At 43.9% G+C, this 24,255-nt stretch overlaps 1 protein-coding gene across 1 annotated transcript in view; it reads left to right on the top strand.

The window, feature by feature from the left end:
* Positions 1–866: 866 nt before the first annotated feature.
* The window catches only part of SPTAN1 (spectrin, alpha, non-erythrocytic 1), a gene marked incomplete at its 3' end in the record, with an annotated part of 40,259 nt that continues 16,870 nt past the window's right edge, over positions 867–24,255 (top strand). Inside the window, exons 1-26 of the mRNA XM_010160245.1 lie at positions 867–1,103; positions 1,707–1,832; positions 4,492–4,632; positions 5,790–5,936; positions 6,544–6,677; positions 7,394–7,538; positions 7,631–7,785; positions 9,050–9,185; positions 9,717–9,818; positions 10,587–10,724; positions 11,136–11,246; positions 11,667–11,744; positions 11,919–12,074; positions 12,419–12,623; positions 12,747–12,928; positions 13,723–13,966; positions 14,279–14,401; positions 15,171–15,388; positions 16,097–16,189; positions 16,566–16,700; positions 17,171–17,319; positions 18,635–18,694; positions 20,903–21,101; positions 21,971–22,075; positions 22,886–22,909; positions 23,252–23,287. Of these exons, the coding sequence (XP_010158547.1) occupies positions 867–1,103; positions 1,707–1,832; positions 4,492–4,632; positions 5,790–5,936; positions 6,544–6,677; positions 7,394–7,538; positions 7,631–7,785; positions 9,050–9,185; positions 9,717–9,818; positions 10,587–10,724; positions 11,136–11,246; positions 11,667–11,744; positions 11,919–12,074; positions 12,419–12,623; positions 12,747–12,928; positions 13,723–13,966; positions 14,279–14,401; positions 15,171–15,388; positions 16,097–16,189; positions 16,566–16,700; positions 17,171–17,319; positions 18,635–18,694; positions 20,903–21,101; positions 21,971–22,075; positions 22,886–22,909; positions 23,252–23,287 (3,579 nt within the window). The remainder of the gene's footprint in view (positions 1,104–1,706; positions 1,833–4,491; positions 4,633–5,789; positions 5,937–6,543; positions 6,678–7,393; positions 7,539–7,630; positions 7,786–9,049; positions 9,186–9,716; positions 9,819–10,586; positions 10,725–11,135; positions 11,247–11,666; positions 11,745–11,918; positions 12,075–12,418; positions 12,624–12,746; positions 12,929–13,722; positions 13,967–14,278; positions 14,402–15,170; positions 15,389–16,096; positions 16,190–16,565; positions 16,701–17,170; positions 17,320–18,634; positions 18,695–20,902; positions 21,102–21,970; positions 22,076–22,885; positions 22,910–23,251; positions 23,288–24,255) is intronic.

Genomic DNA, 24,255 nt, shown 5'->3' with positions numbered 1-24,255 from the left:
AAGGTTTTCCCCGCTTGAGGAGGAAGGGGACCAAGCAGGACAGGAGTCAGTTCCTTGCAGTTAACAATAACCAGTGTGGGTGGGTCAGGGGCGTATGAGGATTTTCCGGCAGAGATGCTCCTTGGCTGCCTGTCTGCGGTCCGTGAGGCGGTGTCAGCCTCTGTTGGCTTCTGAGAGGTTCTGTGGGGAGCAGCAGGGTGAGTTGAACTTCCTTAATTGTGGGAGGGAACAGGGATGTGTCCCCCACACCGCTGTGTGTGTACGATGTATATAGGTGAGGATATAGGTGTGTTTATGCAGACCAGCTAGCTGTTGTGTAAACAACAGTAATATTCTTACTTTCCTTGATCTAAAGTGAGGTTTTAAATGTTTTCAGATTGTATGTGTTGTACAAGAAACAGTGTGTCTGTATGTCTACCAATGTATATGTGCACAGAAACACTTCTAGCATGTGTCACGCTTGCATGCGACAGTTGAGATGACATCACCTTTATATGACTGCAGCGGTGTTTTTCCAAAACAAGGAGATGTTAAATGGCCTTGTAAATACTCCTTTTCCACCATTTTCTGCTAAAGTGTGCTTTTTTAATTACTGTTTTAGATACACACCTGCATACACAGAGTAAGTCTGTAGTAAACCACGTGCAAGTTTAGAAAAGCAGGGTTTTCATAGAATCACAGACTGGTTTGGGTTGGAAAGGACCTTAAAGCCCACCCAGTCTCACCCCCTGCCATGGGCAGGGACACCTTCCACTAGACCAGGTTGCTCCAAGCCTCATCCAGCCTGGCCTTTTCCTTCATGGACCTCTTCCTACCCTTCCATTGTTATAATACAAACAAAACGTATTTCTTTTGGCTTTCAGAAAATGGATCCGAGTGGTGTGAAAGTGTTGGAAACGGCAGAAGACATCCAAGAAAGGCGTCAACAAGTTTTGGACCGTTACCACAGGTTCAAGGAACTGTCTTCTCTGAGGCGCCAAAAACTTGAAGATTCCTATCGATTCCAGTTTTTCCAGCGTGATGCAGATGAGCTTGAAAAATGGATCCAAGAGAAACTGCAGATAGCGTCGGACGAAAACTACAAAGACCCAAGCAATTTACAGGTGAGTCCTACTGCCCATTCTCTGTGCCCGCTGTTAAAACTGGGGCGAGACGGGTCAGCTGGGATAGGCAGAACAACCGTGTAACTTGATCGGAGAGCGGTGAAGGGAGACGGTGCAAATATGCACGCGCGGCCTGGCAGAGCGTCCTTCAAAAGCCTTTGCTGATAGAATCGGACTATTTCTAAGAATGGATTAGGAGCTAAATCGGCGTAGAAAGAGTCACTCAGTGTAATGTAGTGTCAAACTAGCTTTGTTTAACCCTAGAATTTGTTGGATGCTCTGTAAATAGATGCAAATTAACTCTTACTGTTTCCACAAAAAAGCTGTTTGTAGAACATAAACCCGTGTGGGTGGAGCTAGCTGAAGGGTTCTCAGATGTTGGAACGCTCTGGTGTTCATGATATTCACAATAATGAACTAAAACTGGGATGTTTGAATCCGGCCATGAAACATACGGTACAACTGTGATTTCAACTGTGCTATTTTACTGTTTGTTTGTCAGCACTGAACATGCATAAAATACACTACAAATGTTGCTGCTGGGAAGCGTGGAGGAGGGCTCTGCACCAAACCTCCGTCACGCTCTTTGGTGGTTTGTTTTAGGGGAAGCTGCAGAAGCACCAAGCCTTTGAAGCGGAGGTGCAGGCCAACTCGGGGGCCATCGTTAAACTGGATGAGACTGGAAATCAGATGATTAATGAAGGCCATTTTGCATCTGAAACCATAAGAGTGAGTTTCAAAACTTTCTTCTTTCTGCCTCTCGCAGGCTTTTCCTTAAAGGCTTTGTGCAGATTGCATGGGTAGCTATGTTCTGAAATACTTTTTAAAATTCTACAGGTATTTGATTAATGAAATCACAAGAGAATTAGTATTTGTAAAGCTTATAGATATTCTTCTCTTCCATGAGCACTTAGCTCCTGTCTTTTGTTGGATCCAGTTCTGAGGTGAACCAGCTGCCAGTTAAGTTCCGTAACTTGGGCTGGAAAATCATCAGTAATTCAAAGATGTGTGGGAAGTCACAAGGCAGATGATCGATTATACTTGTGGTTCCAAAGATGTGTGGGAAGTCACAAGGCTTATCGATTATACTTGTGGTTTTTCCCCAAATGGCCCAATATCAAGAAGCAGCAGATTCACAGGCCTGGTGTCGGGGATGTTGACCACTCAGTTCCTGCTTATATTGAGCACATTAATTAATAATAGCTGTAAGTCACACAAGCAAGCATATCAGGAAACCTCAGACATCAAATTTCTAGGTGCTCTGGCTCACATCAGGTCTCTAGTGAACTTCACTTTCCAGTTAAATGATACTGGCTATATGACTGAATCTCTGGATTTGTGTTCCACGGCTTTTTCTTTGAGCTCCAAGTGCAGTGCTCTGCTCTGTTTATCCGGCAGTGAACATCTCTAAGGCCAGCTGCTTCCTCGACAACAAGCAGGAAGCTTTCTGCAAATCCTGTTTCGAGATCTGCTGTAGTTGTTCTCTCTCTCTCTAAATCTCCCACCCTGTGTAGTGCAGTGACAACTGTATTTTTAAAATCTTTGCTGTAGCGCTAGATGGGTTTACGTTTGACGGTATTTGAGTGATTCTCTTAAAAAGTCTGAGCAAACTGTAATCTTCAGCAACGACCTGAGAGTTATCTTTTACTCCTCTTGTGTATTCTTCTTTTTCTCTGGTTATGTTAGTGCTTTCTTATTCCTACACATGTGGGCACACACGTACCTGTAAACACTTTTATTCTGCATACCAGCTTCTTCTCTAGGACTCCCTTTGTTAAATCTGCTCTTTCTGGGCCTCCCTGGTTTCAGTGTTGGTTATGGCCACATTTTTCTTTCATGCAAAAAAATTAGCTTAAAGCTTTTTCCTTTTATAGGGTTTGGATGTGAGCTATTATAACTTGGAGAACTCTTGTGATATTTTTGTAATCGTTATCCAACTTGACTGATGTTTTCATCATTTCGTTGTAACTAAAAAAGATGGTGACTAAGAAAAGCAAAGTATGGTTTATAGGTTATATAATAAAAACCCTTAAGGTAATTACTATTTTAGAAATCTCATTGTGACGGTATAGTCTGTACCACAAATAGAAGAAAAACCTGCTGTGTCTTAGCATAGGTTATATAATAAAAACCCTTAAAGTAATTACTATTTTAGCAATCTCATTGTGGTGGTATAGTCTGTACCACAAATAGGAAAAAAACCCTTCTGTGTCTTAGTTACTCGGTGTCAGTTGTTACTTGTGTTGTGTTTGGAGTGGTAACGTGCCTTCTGATGGTTCAGTCTTTCACGCCGTACCGGACTGCCCAGCGCCCGATAGTAACGGCTACCCAAGTGGGCTTCCACATACGAGTAGGTGAAACTTCTGGCTGTGCAGTGCAACTTCTTTTTGCAACGTCTTCTCTCTCTTCCGTGGTTGACAGTTTGCACTCTGCTTTTGGGCAGTGCCAGCAAACAGTGGTGTGAGCGGCTCTTCCCTTGAAACCCACCCAACTGAACTTGCTCCCTGGATTAAACGGTGGCCGCCCTGGCTGGGTGTTGTACCAAACCTCTCTGGCGCGACGTTCGAGTTTCAGATCTCGATGAGCAAAGCGTTACAGGCCATGGGTGGAGCAGATACTTTCCTGTTTTGCAAGTTGTGTGCATGTGTGGGAGTGTGCTCTGTCTTTTAATCATCTAGAAAGCGTATGGTTGCTCCCAACAGTTGTGAAAGGCAGAGTGCAGCCAGACAGAGACTCCAAACTAGTAATTGCTTTCAGTATTCCAGTACTATATTCCAGTATATATAGAACACTAGTGTATATAAAATATATATATACTATATATTATTATATAATCAGCTAACATACCTAGTTAGCTGATTATAAACCTAGTTAGCTAGGTATATTAGCTGATTAGTGCTGAGAGAAATGGTTAAAATACTGTAAAGTGGCACAAGTTTGAAACAAAATGTGTCATCTTAAATAAAAATAAATCCCAAATGAAGATGAGATTCACTTATTGGGGGTTGACTTCCATGTAAAAGACTGAATATTTGAAGGGGACGGCAGCAAACGTTTGGTCTGACTTCCCACCAGCGTAGAATTTCAGTCAAGTTTTATCTCAAAGTGCTTACCTCATAGTTACGTAAATATGACTGTTTAAAAGCTTTATTAATTAGTAACAAGTGTGTAAATAGTGCAGTAGTTTATAGTTTTGTGTTGTTACATCACGTTACATCAGTTGAAAACTAGCGGAGATGAAATCATTAAGAGGTTTGTCCACCCTTTGCCTGGAGTAAGGTTTAGGATATACAGCTCTGGAAAAGAAACCCCTCTGTGAAGGTCAGGAAGGGAACAAATGTAACCTGTTCCGACACCGGGTTTTCGTAACAACACCCTATTGTTCTAGACTCGGCTGCAGGAGCTCCACAGACTATGGGAATTACTGCTGGAAAAGATGAGAGAGAAGGGAATCAAATTGTTGCAAGCCCAGAAGCTGGTGCAATACTTACGTGAGTGTGAAGATGTCCTGGACTGGATTAATGACAAGGTATATTATTACCTGCCACAGCTGTGTTCTTGCTGGGAAACCTGATGGGTTTGTGTGGAAATTTGCTGTCAACATAGAGTTGAGGTACTCACAGGAAGGTTTTAAAGGCACCTGTACCTTTTGTTTAGCTTATTTATAGTGCATAAACAGTAGGTGTGCAAACTACTGTTCCTTCTTCAGCAGCCGCAAAAAAAGGTACCAGGCTTAGAGGAAGCCTGCATGTTGGGAGAGCGTAGTTAAACACCGTCAGCTCATCCTTTGCTTTGAGGAGACCTTCCTGTTTCTTATCGTAATCCAGGTTTCCTCTAAGGGAAACCTGCAGCATGTAAAAGCAGATGTGTTTCACGAGCGTTCTGAATGATGTTACAGAAGCAGCCAGCAAGCAGCGTGTACGTAATTATCTAACGACAGGAGCATCTTGAGATAGACGCTGTAAGGACGTCAGCTGCAGGAGAGCTGTTGCCTCTTGACCCTTTGAACTCTGAGGAAACAGACCACAAACCACACTTTCAAAAAAAAAAAAAAAAAAAAAAGAAAAAGCCACAAAATGATCATATAGGGCTTTTTTATAATGATGGTTTGCCCTTCTGTGTCACTGTGGTTTCAAACTGTAAACTCTGCATAACTGTTACTGAACATGACGGTGCACTTTTCATAAGGAAATCTTGCACCAGAAGCCTGTAGCAAATGCCCATAAACAATCTAAAAATGCAAACAAATTTTAGGCACTCTGTGTACTCCAACAAGGGCAGTTATTTTGTAGTTTTAGAAGTGTGGTTTTTCTGTGCGTATTTTCTTTCAGTAACTGAGGTGGTTCTAGCAGGGATCATCGTACACAGAACAGAAAGGTTATGGTAGAATAGTTGGTTCTATTCAATAACTTGAAAAATGAATAAGAGCAAGGAAGATGAAAAAACATTACCCTTAGTGATCTTGCATGTTTCCTGCAAGAATGGACAGGTGGGGAGGGGCAGGGGGAGGCGGGGAGTGGAGCCTAATGGGGGGACACTTTGTAGTTCTACATCTGATTTGAAGGAGAGTGATTGTACCTGTCTTTGACCTGTTCAAAATTAGGACAGTTTCCTTCCTAATTTTTTAGCAGTGTTTTCCCGTTTGATATACAGAAATTCACTTTTTTTCCCCCCTCCATGTGATAGGAAGCAATCGTGACCTCAGAAGAGCTTGGGCAGGACTTAGAGCATGTTGAGGTTTTGCAGAAGAAGTTTGAAGAGTTCCAGACAGACCTTGCAGCTCACGAGGAAAGAGTAAATGAAGTGAACCAGTTTGCTGGCAAACTTATCCAGGTAAACAGTCATGTGTGGTGAAAGTCTCCCTCGACAGATCTGGTTTGACACAGCAAGCTTGTGTCTGGGTCGTGCCACTTCTTTTTCCCCCTGCTTTGGTGGCAGATCTTTAAGCTTTGAGCTACATGTGCCTGGATACTTGGCTTTCTTCATCTTAACTGGTCACTTGGATTCACTTGTTCTGCTGAACAGCTCGAGTAACTGCTAAGAAGGTTCCTGAAGACGCAGGGAGTTAGTGATTAGTAAAGGAAACTGTCATATTGGGATTAAATTAATTTCCCTTGGACAGCCAGGGTTAAGAAAGTGGTGTGTCACTGGGGGCTGATCAGGGATGGAGACAGGGCAGGAAGCATTCCAGGAAAAAAAATGATGCTGTTTACAGCCCTCTTCCCGTTGACTAATTAAGACATGGGGAAACTTGAACTACTACAGGTGTGTATTGGGTGTTTACACAGTGAGGTTTCAGGGACACTGTCAAAGTGAGTGATTGTCTGGGAAGTACAGTTATTGTAAATTATCTCTTGAAAACCAGTGGTTTCTCAGGATTTTGTCAATGGAAGTAAAACTACAGAACATAAGAAAATAGCGGTTTTCCTTTGTTCGCTAGGAACAGCACCCTGAAGAGGAACTGATAAAGTCCAAGCAGGATGAAGTAAATGCAAGCTGGCAGCGTCTGAAGGGGCTTGCCCTTCAGAGACAAGGAAAGCTCTTCGGGGCGGCCGAGGTTCAGCGCTTCAACAGGTACGGCCTTGGCGGGATCTGCTGAAGTGGTGTGTCGTTTGTGTGATGGTCAGTGGTGTGTTCGGCTCCACGCACTGGTCTGAGAAGAGCTGCCGTTTTCTGTTAGGGTTTTGCTTTTACTCTTCCTTGGGACTTGTTGAATGAGGACCTTGGTGTTCTAGAACTACCTGGGAATAGTCATTCGGATTTAGCTTTTCAACACTTGGCAGATTTGTTCACTCCTGCTAATGGCTGTTCTGCTTCCCTTTCCTCTGAGGGCTTTCCCCCCCCACTTCTGTCCTAGATGAGCCTTAAAAGGGGTGGTTTTTTTGTTGTCAGATGACATCAGTCCAGTTTTTTTGGGGGTCTTTGAACACGTCTTTCTATCCTCATCTCCATCTACAGCATTTTGAGATGTGCTATATGTTGGAGAAGGGTTCAGAGTGGGAAATGGACCTACTGGGTGATGGTGCTCAGTGGTGCTGTAATTCCTTGGTCCCAACATCTGAAGACTGGCCTGCCAGTATGCTTCAGGGGTTTTTTTGAGTTTGGTGGGGTCTAATTTTTTAAGGTTTTTGGTTTTGTCTTTTCTCAAAGGATGATTGTGGCTGGCTGCAGTGCTTATATATATATGTATTTTTATGTCAGTATGTCTGGCACACACACAGGAAAACATCCTGCTTCCTTCCTTTTTCCATACAAGATAGACTGCTCTGAATTTGTGCTTTGTTTTGAAGGGATGTGGATGAAACAATCAGCTGGATTAAGGAGAAAGGGCAGTTGATGGCCTCGGACGATTTTGGCAGAGACTTAGCCAGTGTGCAGGCTTTATTGCGTAAGCATGAAGGCCTGGAAAGAGATCTTGCAGCTCTGGAAGATAAGGTACCCATACGAGATGCGTTTTACCTATGTCTTACACGTGGTAACCTGCTTGTCAAAGGCTGGAAGCTTACTCACTGTTGTACTGCGTTTAGGTTAAGGCCCTCTGTGCAGAAGCTGACCGTTTGCAGCAGTCTCACCCAATAAACGCTTCTCAAATTCAAGTGAAACGGGAGGAGCTGATTGCCAACTGGGAACAGATCCGAACTCTGGCAGCAGAGAGGCATGCTCGTCTTAATGATTCCTACAGGTAGGAATGCTGTCATGCCAAAATGACCTGTCTTCCTTACTCAGATCTGACAGAGGGCTCTTGGGAGGTGAAGAAAGGGATGCTGTTTCCAAAATTGGTGGATGATTCTGATGTTTTCAGAAGCAGTCTTATTCACTAAATTAGATTTTACAACAACTGTGTGTAATAAAAGAAATATTTATGTGATAAATAAACACTCAGAGCTTTTGGTCATTCTCTGAATGTGGATCAGTTGTGAAAATAGACACCCCGATGTTTTTTTTTCCCCTGTCTGAGTTGAGAGCTGTGTTTTGAAGTAAGTTATCTGACTATTTTAGTTTTGGTGGTGTTTTTTTAAATATACATATTACAAGTCTGTTCACTATGGTGGTCCTTACAATTCTTTGTGAAGACTGAAGTATGAGTTATTGTTTGCTGTCCTCCCCCAGTCTAAATGAACTACCCAAATCTGTGGTAGGTGCTTTGCTGCTGTAGGATTTGCCTTTGTCCAATCTCGTTTCTGTACAAGCCTGGCTGTCTCTGAAACACCATCTGTTAGAGCACTGTTGAGAAGCTATGCTAAAAAAGAAACATCCCAATACGGTGATTAGTTTACATCTTTTCTGATTTGGTTTTTCTGCCCTTTTTTCCCCTCCCATGATCCAAGATTTATACTGATGGAGACCCACACAAGTCATTGTTCTTCCTTTGCCTTCCCTTCATAATCTCTTCAGATCAATTAACAGCAAATTTAAAAGGGAAACAGAGACTGATCACTTGCTGATATGTGTTAAGCGCATGCCAAAGGTAGTAGAGGTGAAGACATGCTGAAAGGAACCTGAGAATTTGCTTGTTTTAAGGCTGAGGCGTGTGCAGTTGGATCTTTCTGTCGCTTCCCCCACACAGGCCGTGGTTACGGTTTTGACAGCAGCAGTTGTGTGGGCTATCTTGAAACGCTCTGCTTGAGAGCTGGCTTTTGACTCCTGTTGTCTTGAACACCCAGGCTTGTAGTTAAGGATATTCCTTTTACTTTCAGTGTAAGTCATATGCAAAGCATGCCTTTGAGAAATCAGTTTGGGACCTAGCGTTTTCCTAGCTTTAAAATGCTTCTTTTTTTTTGATTAAGAGGATATTTAGTTATTAAATACTCTGATTGCATTTTGGCATTGTTTTCTTTTGTTTCTACATGAGGAACAGCTTTATGTTTGTATCACTTTCTGGAGTAAGAAGGGAGAAACTGTGCAAGCAAATCATTCCCAACCATCTTTTCTCTTGCTTTCCTTAGGCTGCAGCGCTTTCTTGCAGACTTCCGAGACCTCACCAGCTGGGTGACTGAGATGAAGGCTCTGATAAATGCTGATGAACTTGCCAATGACGTGGCTGGAGCGGAAGCCCTTCTGGATAGACATCAGGAGCATAAGGTATGACGGTTACACAGCCGAATCCAGCCAGCAGCACTCAACGGCTGATCTGTGTGTCCAGCACAGCCTCCCAGTCAGAGCTGATGTTGTATGGCCAGAATCTTTCATACTAACTAACTAGCAGGTTGCTATCCTGGTTTAATATTTTTACTTTGCTTCTTGATAGTAGACACACACTAGTAAGTAAGTATTTCACAATACTTTTGTATTTTACACAAATCATATTTTATAAAATAACCCTGATAGTGGTCAGTCAGACTAATTACTGGTTTAGTTCATCATGAGGAATTGCTGTAAGTAAGTAGAAAGAGTGCAGTTTAAAACCAACCTGTAGTTTGATCTTAACATACCAGTTTATACTTATCTGCATTGTCAGGTGATACATTTAATTTTAGTTTCCACGTGAAGCACAATGTGTTTAAGGATAGTTGAATTTTCACCATTCAGGCTGTTGTCTCTGTTATTTTCAATAGCAGTTTTTTAACTTTAAGCTGAATTTTGGTAACCGCTTCTTCACATCCCCTTTCATAGGGAGAAATTGATGCCCATGAAGATAGCTTCAAATCTGCTGATGAGTCTGGCCAGGCTTTGCTTACTGCCGGGCACTACGCTTCTGATGAGGTTAAAGAAAAGGTAAGTTGAGAGCTGCTGGAAGAGTTTTGTCTCTTTCTCCCTTGTCCCTTAATTTAAACGTTCATTTCTTGTTAAGGTTGTAAGCTGCAAAGTATCATCCTTCTGGGTTACAGGGCTTTTTTCATCTATTGCAGTAATGTATGCTTTTCATCCTCAAATTGACAGCTTCTGCCTGTCTTTCAGTAGCAGGTACTAGGACTATGACTGTTACCCAATAGGAACTATTAGTTTACCTTTCCTCCAAAAGAAAAAAAGGTTGTCTGTTAATCTGAGTTTAGGTTTGCTGTCAGAAGTGCCAGTAAATATTTAGTAAATTTTCGTTTTCAGAGTGCCAGGGCCTCCCGTGAAGTCTGCCTGTTGAAACGCTGGTCAGTCAGACAGTTCAAGTGCACTATGTGAGGGTGGGCCTAAGAGATTTTGGAGGCTGAGAGAGCAGGATGGTTTGCTGAAGGGCTGCTCTCACGACTAGTCTGCAGAAAAAAGGGCAGTTGTCAATTAAATATCTCTGTGTAGATTTAGTGTGGAAAAGGAGAGGTTTCTGACTGAAGTCAGGAGGTTGTAGCCACTACTCAAGCTTGATAAGCAGAGAAAAGGCTTGCCCCATATGAGGAGGGTGATGCCAGTAACAGGATTATTCTTTACACAGGAGCTCATTTACAGTCCAGTGTTAACCACAGTTTTGGAGTCGCAACTTGGTTTTACATTGAGATGGAAACAAACCAGACTGTTAAATAAACTTATTATCTGTTCCTCTTCCCAATCTGTTAGCTCACCATCCTCTCGGACGAAAGATCTGCCTTGCTAGAGCTCTGGGAGCTGCGCAGACAACAGTACGAACAGTGCATGGACCTGCAGCTTTTCTACAGGGATACTGAGCAAGTCGACAACTGGATGAGCAAACAAGAGGTGAGTGCATATCTTGGGACTCTCCAGATGGAGCTGATCTTCGTTTCTGGCTGGCTTAACCAACTGGCATTTACAGGTGGCAGTGGCTGCCGCTGCCCGCGCTCTAGCGAGCAGGGTGCTGGGAGGAGTTACTGGTCTGAGTGCCCAAGCTGCTGCCAGATAATGCTGAAGCTATTAGCTGTGACAAGTTGGCTTGAGGTTGCTTTCACCTGTGTCAACTCCTGTGACGTGCTGTTTGAATGAGAAGCTAAGAAGACTTACTCAGAACCTCGGGCTGCGAGAGGAACACCATCCCAGCACATCGGCCTTTACTTTTCCATACTACTGTGTGGCAGTACATCGCTGGCCACGGTTGAGTCAGAGCAGCTGAGCATGGAAACATGAATGTGTGTGTTTCTTTCCTTCCTTTAGGCATTTCTGCTGAATGAAGACCTTGGCGATTCCCTGGATAGCGTGGAGGCTCTTCTGAAGAAGCATGAAGACTTTGAGAAATCCCTGAGCGCCCAAGAGGAGAAAATCACAGTAAGACGTTTACATTAGGTGATCACTAGATAGGCAAGAAATAAACCAAGGGCATTTGTTGTCTGGGGAGGAGACGCTGCTAGAGGAGGACAGAGAAGTATGGGATCCACCGTTACGTGGGATGTATTGTCTCTAAAATGGAAAATAGTGGAAAAGGATAGGGCTCGGTTGCTGCCTGGAGGGAGCTGAGTAACCCAGTGCTTGTGTATCATGCCAGCACACGTGTGCACGAAGGCTTGTGTAAAATCTGCCCTCTGCCACATGTAAGATGATGGTACAGATAGGTACTGTTACCCCCTTTTTTATCTTTGGGGTTTCTGTTAGTTGTACTGCGCTAAACTTCTGAGAATTCATCTACTAAGTAAACTTGCACAGACAATTCTATTACACCAAATAAATGGAAACCTGTTTTCTCTTCAGGCATTAGATGAGTTTGCTACTAAACTGATCCAGAATAACCATTATGCCATGGATGATGTCGCTACACGCAGGGATGCCGTAAGTATCCACAACGGACTTGGACTGTAGGCTTTAGATCATGTTCTGCTCTGTCAGTTTAAATGGTATGACTGCGGGATAGGATAGGTCGCTGGAGCTCTCCCAGAATTACCAGTACAATGGTGTTCTTACAAGCTTGAACAATTTATAAGCCTGTGCTCTTTTTTTTCTCAGCTGCTGAGCCGCCGAAATGCCCTTCACGAGAGAGCTATGTACCGCCGCACTCAGCTGGCAGATTCTTTCCATCTGCAGCAGTTTTTCCGAGACTCCGATGAGCTAAAGAGTTGGGTGAATGAAAAAATGAAAACGGCAACAGATGAGGCATACAAGGTAAACACAAAGACCAATGTTAGATTAATTTTGAGGCAGTACCAGGCTTAATGTAATCAGTCTAATGATATGAAGCAGTGTCACCCGAAATGTTGCTGGCAGTATTAATGGCAACGGGAGGAATTGTAATGTCTCCCTGACCCCAAGGGTGATTTTCCCACCATGCTGTAGTCATGCTTATTCAGAAGCTTAAGTGTTCTGATTTAAGGCATATTGTTGGCACTAAATCCTCCGGTGACATCTTGGCATGTCTATCAATGCAGCCTGATTTTCAAAATTCCTCAGAGACCTATAGACACTAATTTTGGACTGAAAGGTTCTTTTTTTTTTTTTTCCCTCTGAAGGACCCATCCAACTTGCAAGGTAAAGTTCAGAAACACCAGGCTTTTGAAGCAGAGCTTTCTGCTAATCAGAGCCGTATTGATGCCCTGGAGAAGGCTGGCCAGAAGCTGATCGACGTCCATCATTATGCCTCTGATGAAGTGGCAGCTCGCATGAATGAAGTTATCAGCTTGTGGAAGAAACTTCTGGAGGCCACTGAGCTCAAAGGTACAGCTTGCACAGAAGAACACAGGCAGCTCTTTTTCTAGAGTTTAGCCAGGATAAGACAGGAAGTGAATTAAGTGGGAAAGCTGAAATCGTCTTTTCCCCTTGTCGCTCTGTCTCGCTCAGGTATAAAACTGCGTGAAGCCAATCAACAGCAGCAGTTCAATCGCAATGTGGAAGACATTGAGCTGTGGCTCTATGAAGTAGAGGGACACTTGGCTTCTGATGATTATGGAAAAGATCTCACTAATGTTCAGAATCTTCAGAAGAAACATGCCCTGCTCGAGGCAGATGTTGCTGCCCATCAGGTAAGGGAAATAATTTTTCTTCCTGTCCTAGATCAGCTCACTCAGCATAGTCACTCCCGAGGCCTTAGCAGGTCTGTATTTTCATCATTTTTGTAGCTATGGTCTTCACACTTTATTTATCAGAAATAATTTTGAACTGAAACATAAATTGCATGTCTGTAAGAACAATAGCTCTGTGACTTTGATACAAATAAGCTGTTTGAAAAGGTAAAATAATTCCATAGCATGCCCTGCTGACAGCACAGCGTTGTTTGCGCTGTGAGCACCAACGTCAAAAGGTGTGCCGTGATCTGCGTAGGCAGTGATTTCTCCCTTCGGCTCTCCCTTTGCAAACAGCCAATTCTTGTGCAGTTTATTTCCATGTCGCTCCAGGAAATGGGAAGGGAGGGAGAACAGATCAGTTCTTAAATATGGAGCTTGACAGCAAATGGTTCCTTCATTTGCAAATGATCTTCAGGGGAATTAAATCCATGAAATCTGGGTTCCCACAACTGGAATTATCAGTTCTTAACAACTGAAGATGTGCCTAGAGTAGCACATCTGTAAGGTTAATGTCATTTCAAGAATCTTTTGTTTATGTGATGAGATTGACAGGTTAAAGACAATTGCAGTTACATAATGGGTTGAATATTGCCCAGGATATGATTATTACCAAAATTACTGCACTGGCAGTGTGCGGCTGAGGTTCTCTTGTCACGATGTAACTTATTAGCTAAAAGACCTGAAAGTGTTTTCAGTCACAGCCGCCCTCTCAGGGAAATTCTGACGGAGTGCTGTTGCTGAATTCATTTTAGGATCGCATAGATGGCATTACCATCCAGGCACGCCAGTTCCAAGACGCTGGGCACTTTGACGCCGACAATATCAAGAAGAAACAAGAAGCTTTAGTAGCTCGTTACGAAGCTCTAAAGGATCCTATGGTAGCTCGCAAGCAGAAACTTGCAGATTCCCTTCGCCTGCAGCAGCTTTTCCGTGATATTGAGGATGAAGAGACCTGGATTAGAGAAAAAGAACCTATCGCAGCTTCAACAAACCGAGGTTGGTCCGTCGCGATATCTCCAGGATTGAGATGTCAGAATTGCTCTGTTACAGCTTGTATCCTCATGGAACATTCCTGGGAAACTGCTGAAATGTGTATTGTAGTGAACGTTTCCTGGAATCACAGTGGCCATCACCCATGGTTCTGTTATTCCTGCAGTTCCAGTGGGTAGCGAAGTCTTCATGGTGCTCTGTTTTCATTGTGGCAGCACCTCTTCCGCAAGTTTGTCTGCCACCTGTCGCAGCTTCCTTGGAATTTTTGTTGTGTCTAATGCCTCTGAATTAGCTGATTAACTGTTTTATATCTTTCAGGCAAGGACTTAATTGGTGTCCAGAACCTGCTAAAGAAGCACCAGGCTTTGCAGGCAGAGATTGCAGGCCATGAGCCCCGCATTAAAGCAGTTACACAGAAGGGAAATGCCATGGTGGAAGAGGGTACGTCTCAATGGTTTATAACTCCTCCTTTTTCAGCAATCCACAAGTCCTTGTGCTGGACTTTGTTCTCTGGCCCTGTGCAATGAAGAATTTCTGCCTGTTTTATCCAAACGATAGTTAGGTACCTGCTATCAGGATCAACTTCTGGTCATCATTTCACCTGAAAATAAAAATCAATTCTTTGATGGGAGCCTGTCACGATTTTCAGATCTTCATCGGCTCTTGACAAGCCCTTTATTCAGCAGCTTTGTGCCTATGATACGTCACCTCCCTTTGTAAATGTATTAAAGGCTTGTACCTGAGGTAGCTAATGGTGATGTGAGGGAGAATCCTTCACAAGGGGAGTGTTTTTTTCTGCTCTTAAATAAGTGTCTTCATTTCTGACTGGCTGTTAACACCAGAATACTAAAAAAAACCCTTCCCTGCCAGGATTCAGGACACACATCTGAAACAACGACGTTTGTCTGTTGTCAAATCTCTAACCCTGGAAAGAGGTGACCTTTTCCCTTTCATCGCTGAGAAGAAAATGTTAAGATGTGGCTTGTCTTGTTCTTCATAATTCAAATATTCCTAGTACAGTTTGACTGACAGGTACCGTGTTTTCCAGCCAAGAGGACAAGCGAGTTGTGCTTTCATTGTTCTAGTCAGAACAGGCTACATGTGTTTAAACAGGTCTCATTTCTGTGACTTTCAAAAGCACAAGTCATCTTTCAGTGTATGTTATTCCTGTCTCCGAGTCCTTCAGTTCCCTCTTTTTCTGTTACTCCAGGACATTTTGCAGCCGAGGATGTGAAAATCAAACTGAACGAGCTAAACCAGAAATGGGACTCTCTGAAAGCGAAAGCATCTCAGCGCCGACAAGACCTCGAGGATTCCCTGCAAGCTCAGCAGTACTTTGCTGATGCTAATGAGGCAGAATCCTGGATGAGGGAAAAAGAGCCCATTGTAGGCAGCACAGACTATGGAAAAGATGAAGACTCTGCAGAGGTATTTGAGATTGTTGTTTGAATCGCTTTTGCCTAAACACAGTGAGGATTTGTCCAGTGGTAAAAAAATATGGAGCTCTGGCAATTGCAGGATTCTTAAGAAAACAAGGCAGAAGATTCTTCTCTCAAGCTGAATTTTGGCTCAGAGTCAAAAGATGCTAGTTTTTCTTGTGTCTTAGTTTATTGCACATGAAATACTGCTGTTTGGTGTGTTCAACCAACCACGAGGAAACGTTACATTTGTATTCACTTTTTTAATACGGACTGATATCAGCAAACCCCTCATTTAATGTTGCATTTCAGAATGAGTCTGGATTTTTTCAGCAGTTCATTGGTCCGAAAGTAATTTTTTGCCTGGAATTCTTTTACGAGTATTGTTGTGGAGCCAAATGCCGTGGCCCAGACACGGCTGAGTGACGTTCCAGCAAACCCGAGTGCCTTTTGAAGGCATACTTGTGGGCTTAACGCTATTTCCAGAGTGACACGTGGTATTCCGGGTCACACCAAAAGAATCTTTCCGAGATAAGGTAGAGGAAAAGCACCAGGAGCGTGCCTGTGAATAAATAAAGTGGTTATTCTCATCAGAGCTTTTCGAAGCAGCTCTGAAAATCCCCTTCTCCCTGTGTATGGGGCCAAAGTGTCTATTTTAAGCAGAGTATTGTTTGTGACGTGGCTAGGTGTTCATGTTGGTTTTGTCATTCGCTTTCAGGCTCTTCTGAAGAAACATGAAGCTTTGATGTCTGACCTTTCCGCTTACGGCAGTAGCATACAGGCATTACGGGAACAGGCCCAGTCATGCAGGGTAAGGAAAGATGCTAATCGTGCTGCTGAAATGCCTGGGTCAGCAGAAGGTAAAGACAAAGCTCAATAGCAGTTGTTTTTGAGAACTTGGTGCAGACTATACTTGGTTTTCTCAAAAAAGAACAGTGGCATGTTTTTATAATCATACCAGGCAGCTGTGTTGCGTTGCAAAAGAACAGTATGATGTGGTGGTTTTCAAGGTTTGAGCCCAGACAGCACCTAAAACCAGTCTGTCTGCATGATGTTTATGTCAACAGGAACCATTCTAAGGCACCCCACAGTAGCTTTAACGAAGGCTGAGGTCTTTTTTTAGGACAGCTACATTGATTGTAATAAACATGAAACAACTCATTTTTCTTGTGCTCCTTCTTTGTTAGCAACAAGTGGCTCCCACGGACGACGAAACTGGAAAAGAGCTGGTACTGGCACTCTACGATTACCAAGAGAAGAGTCCCCGGGAGGTGACTATGAAAAAGGGAGACATCCTCACCTTACTCAACAGCACCAACAAGGTATGCTCTTGCCTTCTGCTCCGCTCAGCGCTTGGCTGGCTTTGTTTCGTGCGTTCTGTGGAGCTTGGGGTTCTTTTTTTATTCGTAAGAGCATTCAGAGTTAAAGCGTTGCACGTTTAGTCCACGTTCCCGCTCAGCACTTCAGCGTACCTCTTCAGCTCGTCCTCCTGACTCCTCCAGAGCTGCCAGCTTTCAAAGTCAGAGGAACAACGTACGCTGCAGGGCATGTGTCTGTGAGAAAACATTCTTCCCTGCTGCCGAGGCATTATTGAGCAAACACAAGGGGAAAGACATGGAAGTAAGACCTAGAGATCCTCAGGAGACTGTTTGAAATGCTCTCCATAAAGAGATCAAACTCTTGCGAGCGTCGCTGGTTTTCGTGTGTTGACACAAGTCTGGTTGGCAGGTTTCAGCTGCGCAGCATGCTTCATGCTTGCCTCGCTGTGGTTACCTCTTCTTTTCCTTTCCAGGACTGGTGGAAGGTGGAAGTGAATGACCGTCAGGGCTTTGTGCCAGCTGCCTATGTGAAAAAACTCGATCCTGCCCAGTCTGCATCCCGAGAGAATCTCCTGGAAGAGCAGGGCAGCATAGCATTGCGACAGGAGCAAATTGACAACCAGTAAGATCTAACTACTGGGATACGACACCCGTCCAGCGTTTGCTGGCTTGGCCTTTGCCACAAGTTTAGGTTAATGCCTCTGACACTAGGGAGTAATTAATTGGAGCAAAACAAAGGGCTCCTTTGCCAGGGGCGCTACATTGAGCTTGTTTATTCTAGGTTTTCTTGTTGCTTTTCCCATTTTTTAACTGTAAAACTCATGATCTAGAGCTCAACTTGCTGTCTGACTTCAGTATTTTACGTGTTCCTTTTGTTGTTGTACCTAACGACTTGAAACTTGTCTGTGAGTTACATCTGTCCTAAGCAGCTCTTGTATTTGTAGTTGTCACTTCTTAATGTGTGATCTGTTTTGAAAAGCTTGCTTAAATTCTGTTCCACCAAGTACAGGACCCTCCCTCTATGGGGCTGCCTCCACAGGAGCTGTGACTCCTTCGGTGCCAGCTCATTACTTCTTTTCCTGAAACGCCGTGCCGTTGTGTGAGCTAAACCAGGCCCCCCTCCTTTTATTTTTAACTTTGCAGAGAGGAACATTGTAGGTATGGCTGCTGGGTAATGACCCCCTAAGCACATGGTAGTTGTAGATTAGTTCAAGCAAGGGCTGTGGGTGATAGCTGTGAACTGCTGGCTCATCTTATCAAGCCACTCGGAAGCCGAAGCTGAAAGTTTTATGTGTGCTCCCATCTGTTTGCACAGCTACGCTGTTGTTCTGCGTGAGGATTTCTTCCCACTCGGTTGTTTTGACTCGCCAGTTATTACAGTAGCATACAATAATTATTAGTTTTACCTCTAGAATTAAAAAAAAAAACCCAAACACAACACCACTACCCAAAAAAAAACGCAAACCAAACCCAAAAACCACATCACAACCAACCAAGCCAGGGGGAAAAAAAATAAAAAAGGCAGCTTGTCCCAGTGAGAAGAAAGGGCACTGGAAAACTGCAACACATTGTTCAGGGCTTTAATAATGTGCAACTTCATGCATTTACACACTGCTTTTACGAACTAGAACCATGGTGTCGTGTTTTAGAGCCAAGGAGGGGGGGGACTGCCGTTAGCATACATGGCACGCTGCTCAGGAAACGAGGGGACCGTAGGGAGAGAGCTCAACTGTCCCGCTGAGCTTTCCTCACGGGAACTGTGCTGGTCCGATTTGCTTTGTTTGCTTCCGAATGACACCCGATTTTCTGCATTTCCATGTGAACCCTAAACCATCTCCTACCACAGCCAACCCACGGATGGAGCTGCTGCTTTCATTATTTGTGTTAATCTGACTAATTTTTTGCATGCATTTGCTGTGCTCCCTCTGTCTGTGCAGGACTCTCATAACTAAGGAAGTCGGCAGTGTATCTCTGCGTATGAAACAGGTCGAAGAACTGTGAGTAGGATTAGCCCTTTCTAAACCACGCTGTCTCCGTCCTGTCCCTGCTCGTTCTCCCTTTGTTTCTTTCTTTGGGAAAGCTGCTCCAAAGAGACACGAAGGAAGCTATTTCTGCCACGTGAATTATTTTAGCGTAGATGAGCGTCATGGGGTGTGTTTCACGTGGTCTTTACGGCCAGCCAGCTGCTTATCTTGTGTCACCTCTGCGCTGCTAAACGGGTCGGTGACGTCACATTCTGTTACGCTGATTGTACTTACCGAGTGAGGCCCTGGGGGAGACGAGGACTGTTTCCTGTAAAGAGCAGCTCCTGGATTTTCTGAGGTGCAGGTAGCAACTGGCTTGTTTGTCTAAAGACACACGTGAAACGTGCAATACGAGTACTGCATCACAAATGAATGTCTTGGAGCTTGAGGGGTGGCGTTATCATAGCTTATCGTATAAAGTCACGTTCCTGCTGGGGAGTCAAAAAGCATTCGTTTATTTATACAGGATGATTGGGTTTTAGTGTAACACAAACTTAATTTTCAAACTTGTCTTCGTGTTTCCTGGAAAAAACCACCAAGTTGGCGTTACGGTCGTGGAAGTTGCTGGGAGATCCGAAGCACTGGTGTCCATTGGCTTTGTTTTCACAGGGAACGTGTTTCTTGAGACTCAAAAATGAAAGTACTATGTTAATCTCTGAAGTGTTGCAAAGCAGCTTTGAGGGAAGGTCTGCTTCTAAAGGAACTTTGCTCCAGAATCCTCTGTGAGCCTCACAAGTATTCAATACCTAAACCTGTGTGCTGAGGCAAGCACCTGCAGAACAGCGTTGGCCTGCACGCGGGAGCTCGGCCGAGTCAGGGCAGAAAGTTTCAACTCAGACCTAATATGAAAGATTCTCAGTTCTTTCCTCTCCAGCCCTAAACCAGGACAGACACAAACCACAGTCTCTGCCTCCGTGGAAGGAGAGTTACCAGTTTGACGTGTAGACATTACAGCCCAGGGTATCGAGGGTTTTCTTCAACAGAAGCTGAGTTAGTGGTTAGGAAAATGCTGCTTCGTTGGACTCTTCCAGGTTGGAGGTGTAATTGCTCAGTATCTGCCTGTGTGCTTGCACATGGGAAATGGAAAGGCTCTCAGGCTGCTCTTTCCCCATTTGAGGACCCTGCAGTGCCTCAGCAGTGTCTTGGTTATTTAATAACATCGGGATGGATGTCCTTGTGCCTTAACGATGACAGTTGCTGCTGGTGGTGACTGTCGTAGACCAGTGTGCAACCTGGTTCAGGATATAAAAACCCCATCCAGAGGCAGCTGGAATACCTCCTCTTCCAGAAGGTTTAAAATAGGGTGACAGTAAGAATGGGTGTTAGGCTTTTCTGAATGCAGGGTCTTTAAAAACAGTCATTATGCGTTGCTAAAGAGATCTGTGATTCTGTATCCATGACTGTAAAACTTCCCTTGGCTTTTTCCCAGCAGTGGCTTGGGAAAGTTATTGGAGGATCATCTGCGTGTAGTTGGTTACCAGGAATCAAATAAGAGACACCAGTTTTCTTGTGGTTTTAGGTACATGACTGCTCTTTTGAGGTTTATCTGCCCGTTCAAACAGATTTAAACATGTAGAGGTTTTGCTTTGCGTTTATTCTAATGGAAATGAGGAGTAATTTCACTGATACTGCTGGGAATTCCACAGATACATAAACAGTGTATGTGAAATGAATTTCAGGGATTTCTCAGGTGAATATAGTTGTGTTATTAAAGAAATAACACCTATTTTTAAACATTTAGCAGATTTTGCGCTGAATAATGGCTGGATAAGACACTCACGTCCAATAGCTGCAGGCTAGTAGGTTTTAATAATCTGATGGCAAACTTTTGAGGTACTGTAGGAAAACACTTCCCAGAAAGTGAGACCCACTGGAGTTATTCCTGCGCTCAGTGCTGCTGTAGCTTAAGGGCCTACCCTGACCTAAGCTGTGATTCGGGTTTGCTTTTGCCCGGTGAAGCGTTGCCTGTGGGAGGTCTTGTTCTGGGGTGCGTCTCCACACGGAGGAGAAACATGTGCAGTTTCCATTTACCTGATCACGGACAAGTAGGTGGTTCCGTAGAAGAACAGCGTGTAGAGCGCAGGGATTTCCCACACCCTTGGTGATACCAGTGCTTGGTAAAACTGAGGCTCGGCTCACTTCAGTCTGACTGCCCCCTGCTCTCCTTTCTGCTTGTTCCAGGTATCACTCTCTCCTTGAGCTGGGAGAAAAACGCAAAGGCATGCTAGAAAAAAGCTGCAAAAAATTCATGCTTTTCCGTGAAGCTAACGAGCTGCAGCAGTGGATCAACGAGAAGGAAGCTGCGCTCACCAGTGAGGAAGTGGGTGCTGATCTGGAGCAGGTGGAGGTGCTGCAGAAGAAATTTGATGATTTTCAGAAGGTAAGTTGTAATGCTGCCATCATGTGTGTGTTTGGTTTTGGTCTCTCCCCAGTTAACTCTCTGCGATGATTTTTCATAGTTGAGAAGGGAACTTAGCTTTGATTGGAAATAAAAAGGTATAGAAGCCTTTTTTTAAACATTTTGTTGTGTGAGGATAGAGAGAATCCCACATTTGGAAGTCTTCGGTCTCAGGTTGCTGCATGCTTCCCAGCTCCCAGAGAGCCGACACTCTGTTTCAGCGCATTCAGACCCAAAACCCGCCCAGCTTTGCAGGAATTCCCCTTTGTGTACAGCACAACCTTTACTTAAGCCGTCCCTTTTTGTTGAAATATATTTTACCATAGAATCATATGATGGTTTGCGTTGGAAGGGACCTTAAAGATCACCTAGTTCCAGCCCTAGTTTCTATTTGTAGAGTGTTTTCCCTAGATAAGAAAAAATAATCCTCAGCTTCAGAATGCCGGTAGCCTTTCAGTTTTGGGGTTTTTTCTCCCAGTGTTTGTAGTACAAGTTAATAATGATTTTTCTTTGCGTGAGGTGTGAAAGAATTGCTTGGGCAGATCCATTTATTCTGACCTCTTTGGTGAGATGCTGAGCACTGAAATGCCCTGATTGTTGATTAACTTTGTGCATGGAAAACTCTGCGGGTGCGTGTCTTTAATGCGTTGCCACTCGGCGTTGGCAGCCGGGGTTTCTTGGCACGGACTCCCTGTGTCCCCTGTGTTCACAGGTACCCCTCAGGGTCAAATGAGCTGAATTCCCACTGTTTATAGTCCGTGCTCTTCTCGGCACCACTGGAGCGCCAGCTCGATCCACGTTGTTTTGCTTGCGTGAACGGTAACGCTGTGATATTCTCCCGTTCTGCGCAGGATTTAAAAGCCAATGAGTCGCGCCTGAAGGACATAAACAAGGTGGCCAACGACCTGGAGTCGGAAGGGTTGATGGCGGATGAAGTTCAAGCAGTACAGCAACAGGTCCACTTCTTTTTTTACCTGGCTTAGTCTAATCCTCTTGAGAAGCAAAAGACTTTCTTCCTGTCTCTTCTCTGCTGTCTTCTGCTTTGTGTGTCCTAGCAAGATGCTGGCCATCCTTTTTTGCTCCCTGCTCCAGTAATACTGGAATTCTAACCAGGGATACTTGGTGCCTCTTCTGGTGTGTGGCCATTACAAGGGTACCCTGTACAGGGGGTGTTTTACATCCCGCAGATTGCACCATCTAGAGCTTTTTCCTTTTCTCTTGTTTTTTTTTGGAAATGGGACGTCCTTAAAATGATACTAAAAGAGATACGTGGTGAATCCGTGTGTTAGCTTTTGTTTCGTATAAATTTGAAATTGCAGCCTTTATTTCTCTGCAGGAAAAAAGGTGAGGAATGCTGTGGGAAAAGAGAAATAAGATAGAGTTCAGCCTACAGTGGAGGGGCGTTGTGGGGTTTTTGGGGTTTTTGGTTTTGTTTTTTTTTTTAGTAACACACCTATTTTTTGCCAGTTTTTCACATACTGGTGCTATTTCTGTAAATAATCCTGCATGGTACCGACAGAGTATGGAGCAGCTTGTTTATTTTCTGAGCTCTAATACGACGTGTTGCAGTAGACGGTTGAGCAGTCCAGCTCCCGCTTCCGCTACGCGTTGAGGTTGTGTGAGCGCAGTTTGGCTCAGTGACGTGCTAGTAACCTGCCTGGGGAAGGAGGACAGAAGCGTATCTGCTATCTTCTTTACTCAAAAACAGGGAAAACTAACTTTCTATTAGAAAATAACCGTTGTTTCTGTGTGTCCTTCCTTTGCAGGAAGTCTATGGTATGATGCCCAAGGTAAGTGTTAATTTCCATCATAGCAACTCTCACTGGTTTGGGATGTACGAGTACGAGTTCAGCCATAATTGTGGTTCAGTTCCATGAAGGAACTAAAAAAAAGACTTTGAATAGCCAAAAAAACATTATCTTCCTTTTGATCCTTTATTTCCTGAGTGTCTTACCCCACATCACAAATCAAAGCAGAGGAGGATGACCTGAAATGATGGAAATCCTTCCCTGTAAAAACTGATTTATGCTGTTAAGGTTGAACATGGAGAATGTTCAGACATCTGCAGTTTTATTCTGATAGTTTTAGGTTTTGCTTCCTACTTACAGCTCTCTCTTCCTGTTTCCAAACAGGATGAAACTGATTCTAAGACAGCCTCTCCGTGGAAGGTAGGTGTCATTGCTTCGTAGCAAACAAAAACTGCAGCGCATCATCTTTTTTTAGACCATGCACCTTCTCATGTGCCTTTTTTACTTTGTTTTCTTTATTCCCCCATCTTTTTTTCTTTTTTTTGCTGTTGACAAAGTGACTTTAATGGTGTCACAAGTGTGTGAATTTGGATTGATTTAGGGTTAGTGACATTCATTTGGCTTTGCTTGTTTGCTTCAGCCAGGGTGTTAGAGAAGCGTGCTGAGCAGTCAGCAGGAGCACACCTTCCTGTGCTGGCATACAGATTCTCTCCGTGTATAAAGATGTCACACAGGCGCTTCTCTTGTGACAAAACAAACCCATCCGTGTATAAAGATGTCACACAGGCACTTCTCTTGGCTTTAAAAACAAACCCGTCTAGGCACAATCCAGTGTCTGTGTCAGCTCCCGCTGTGCAGGTATGGTTAGGAGAGTAGCTGAGAGCTTTCCAGGAGAATTGCTGTAGCCACAGAAATTGCCGACAGTCCGTGTAGTGCTGCTGCGAAACACCCGTTTTGTTTTGAACTTGCACTATAAGACTGACTCTAGTTTTTACACCGATGTTTTTAGGTATCCCATGGCCTCTAGATGGAAAATAGTCCCTGTTCACTTAGCAGGAGTCCTTTCTTAATGTAGCGAGTAGAAAGAAGTGTTTTATCCCTGGAAGTCAGAGCCGTAGATGGCAGTGTTCCTGTAGGAGTATGTTGTATGTGTGGAGCAGCACCGTTGCTCATCTCTAGCTCGTTTCCTACAGTACTTAGAAGCAGCCCTTCTCCATCCATTAGTGGCGTAGCTGCCAGCTGCTGATACACAGAAACATCTGGAATATTTTTGACATCACCTGAAAAGCATAATGCTTTTCTAGAAGCAGCCCTTCTCCATCCATTAGTGGCGTAGCTGCCAGCTGCTGATACACAGAAACATCTGGAATATTTTTGACGTCACCTGA

Source organism: Eurypyga helias, unplaced genomic scaffold, assembly GCF_000690775.1.
Source record: "Eurypyga helias isolate BGI_N326 unplaced genomic scaffold, ASM69077v1 scaffold14341, whole genome shotgun sequence".
Taxonomy (NCBI): domain Eukaryota; kingdom Metazoa; phylum Chordata; class Aves; order Eurypygiformes; family Eurypygidae; genus Eurypyga; species Eurypyga helias.
The sequence above is the reverse complement of the archived record's forward strand: the minus strand, read 5'-3'. Positions and strand labels throughout refer to the sequence as shown.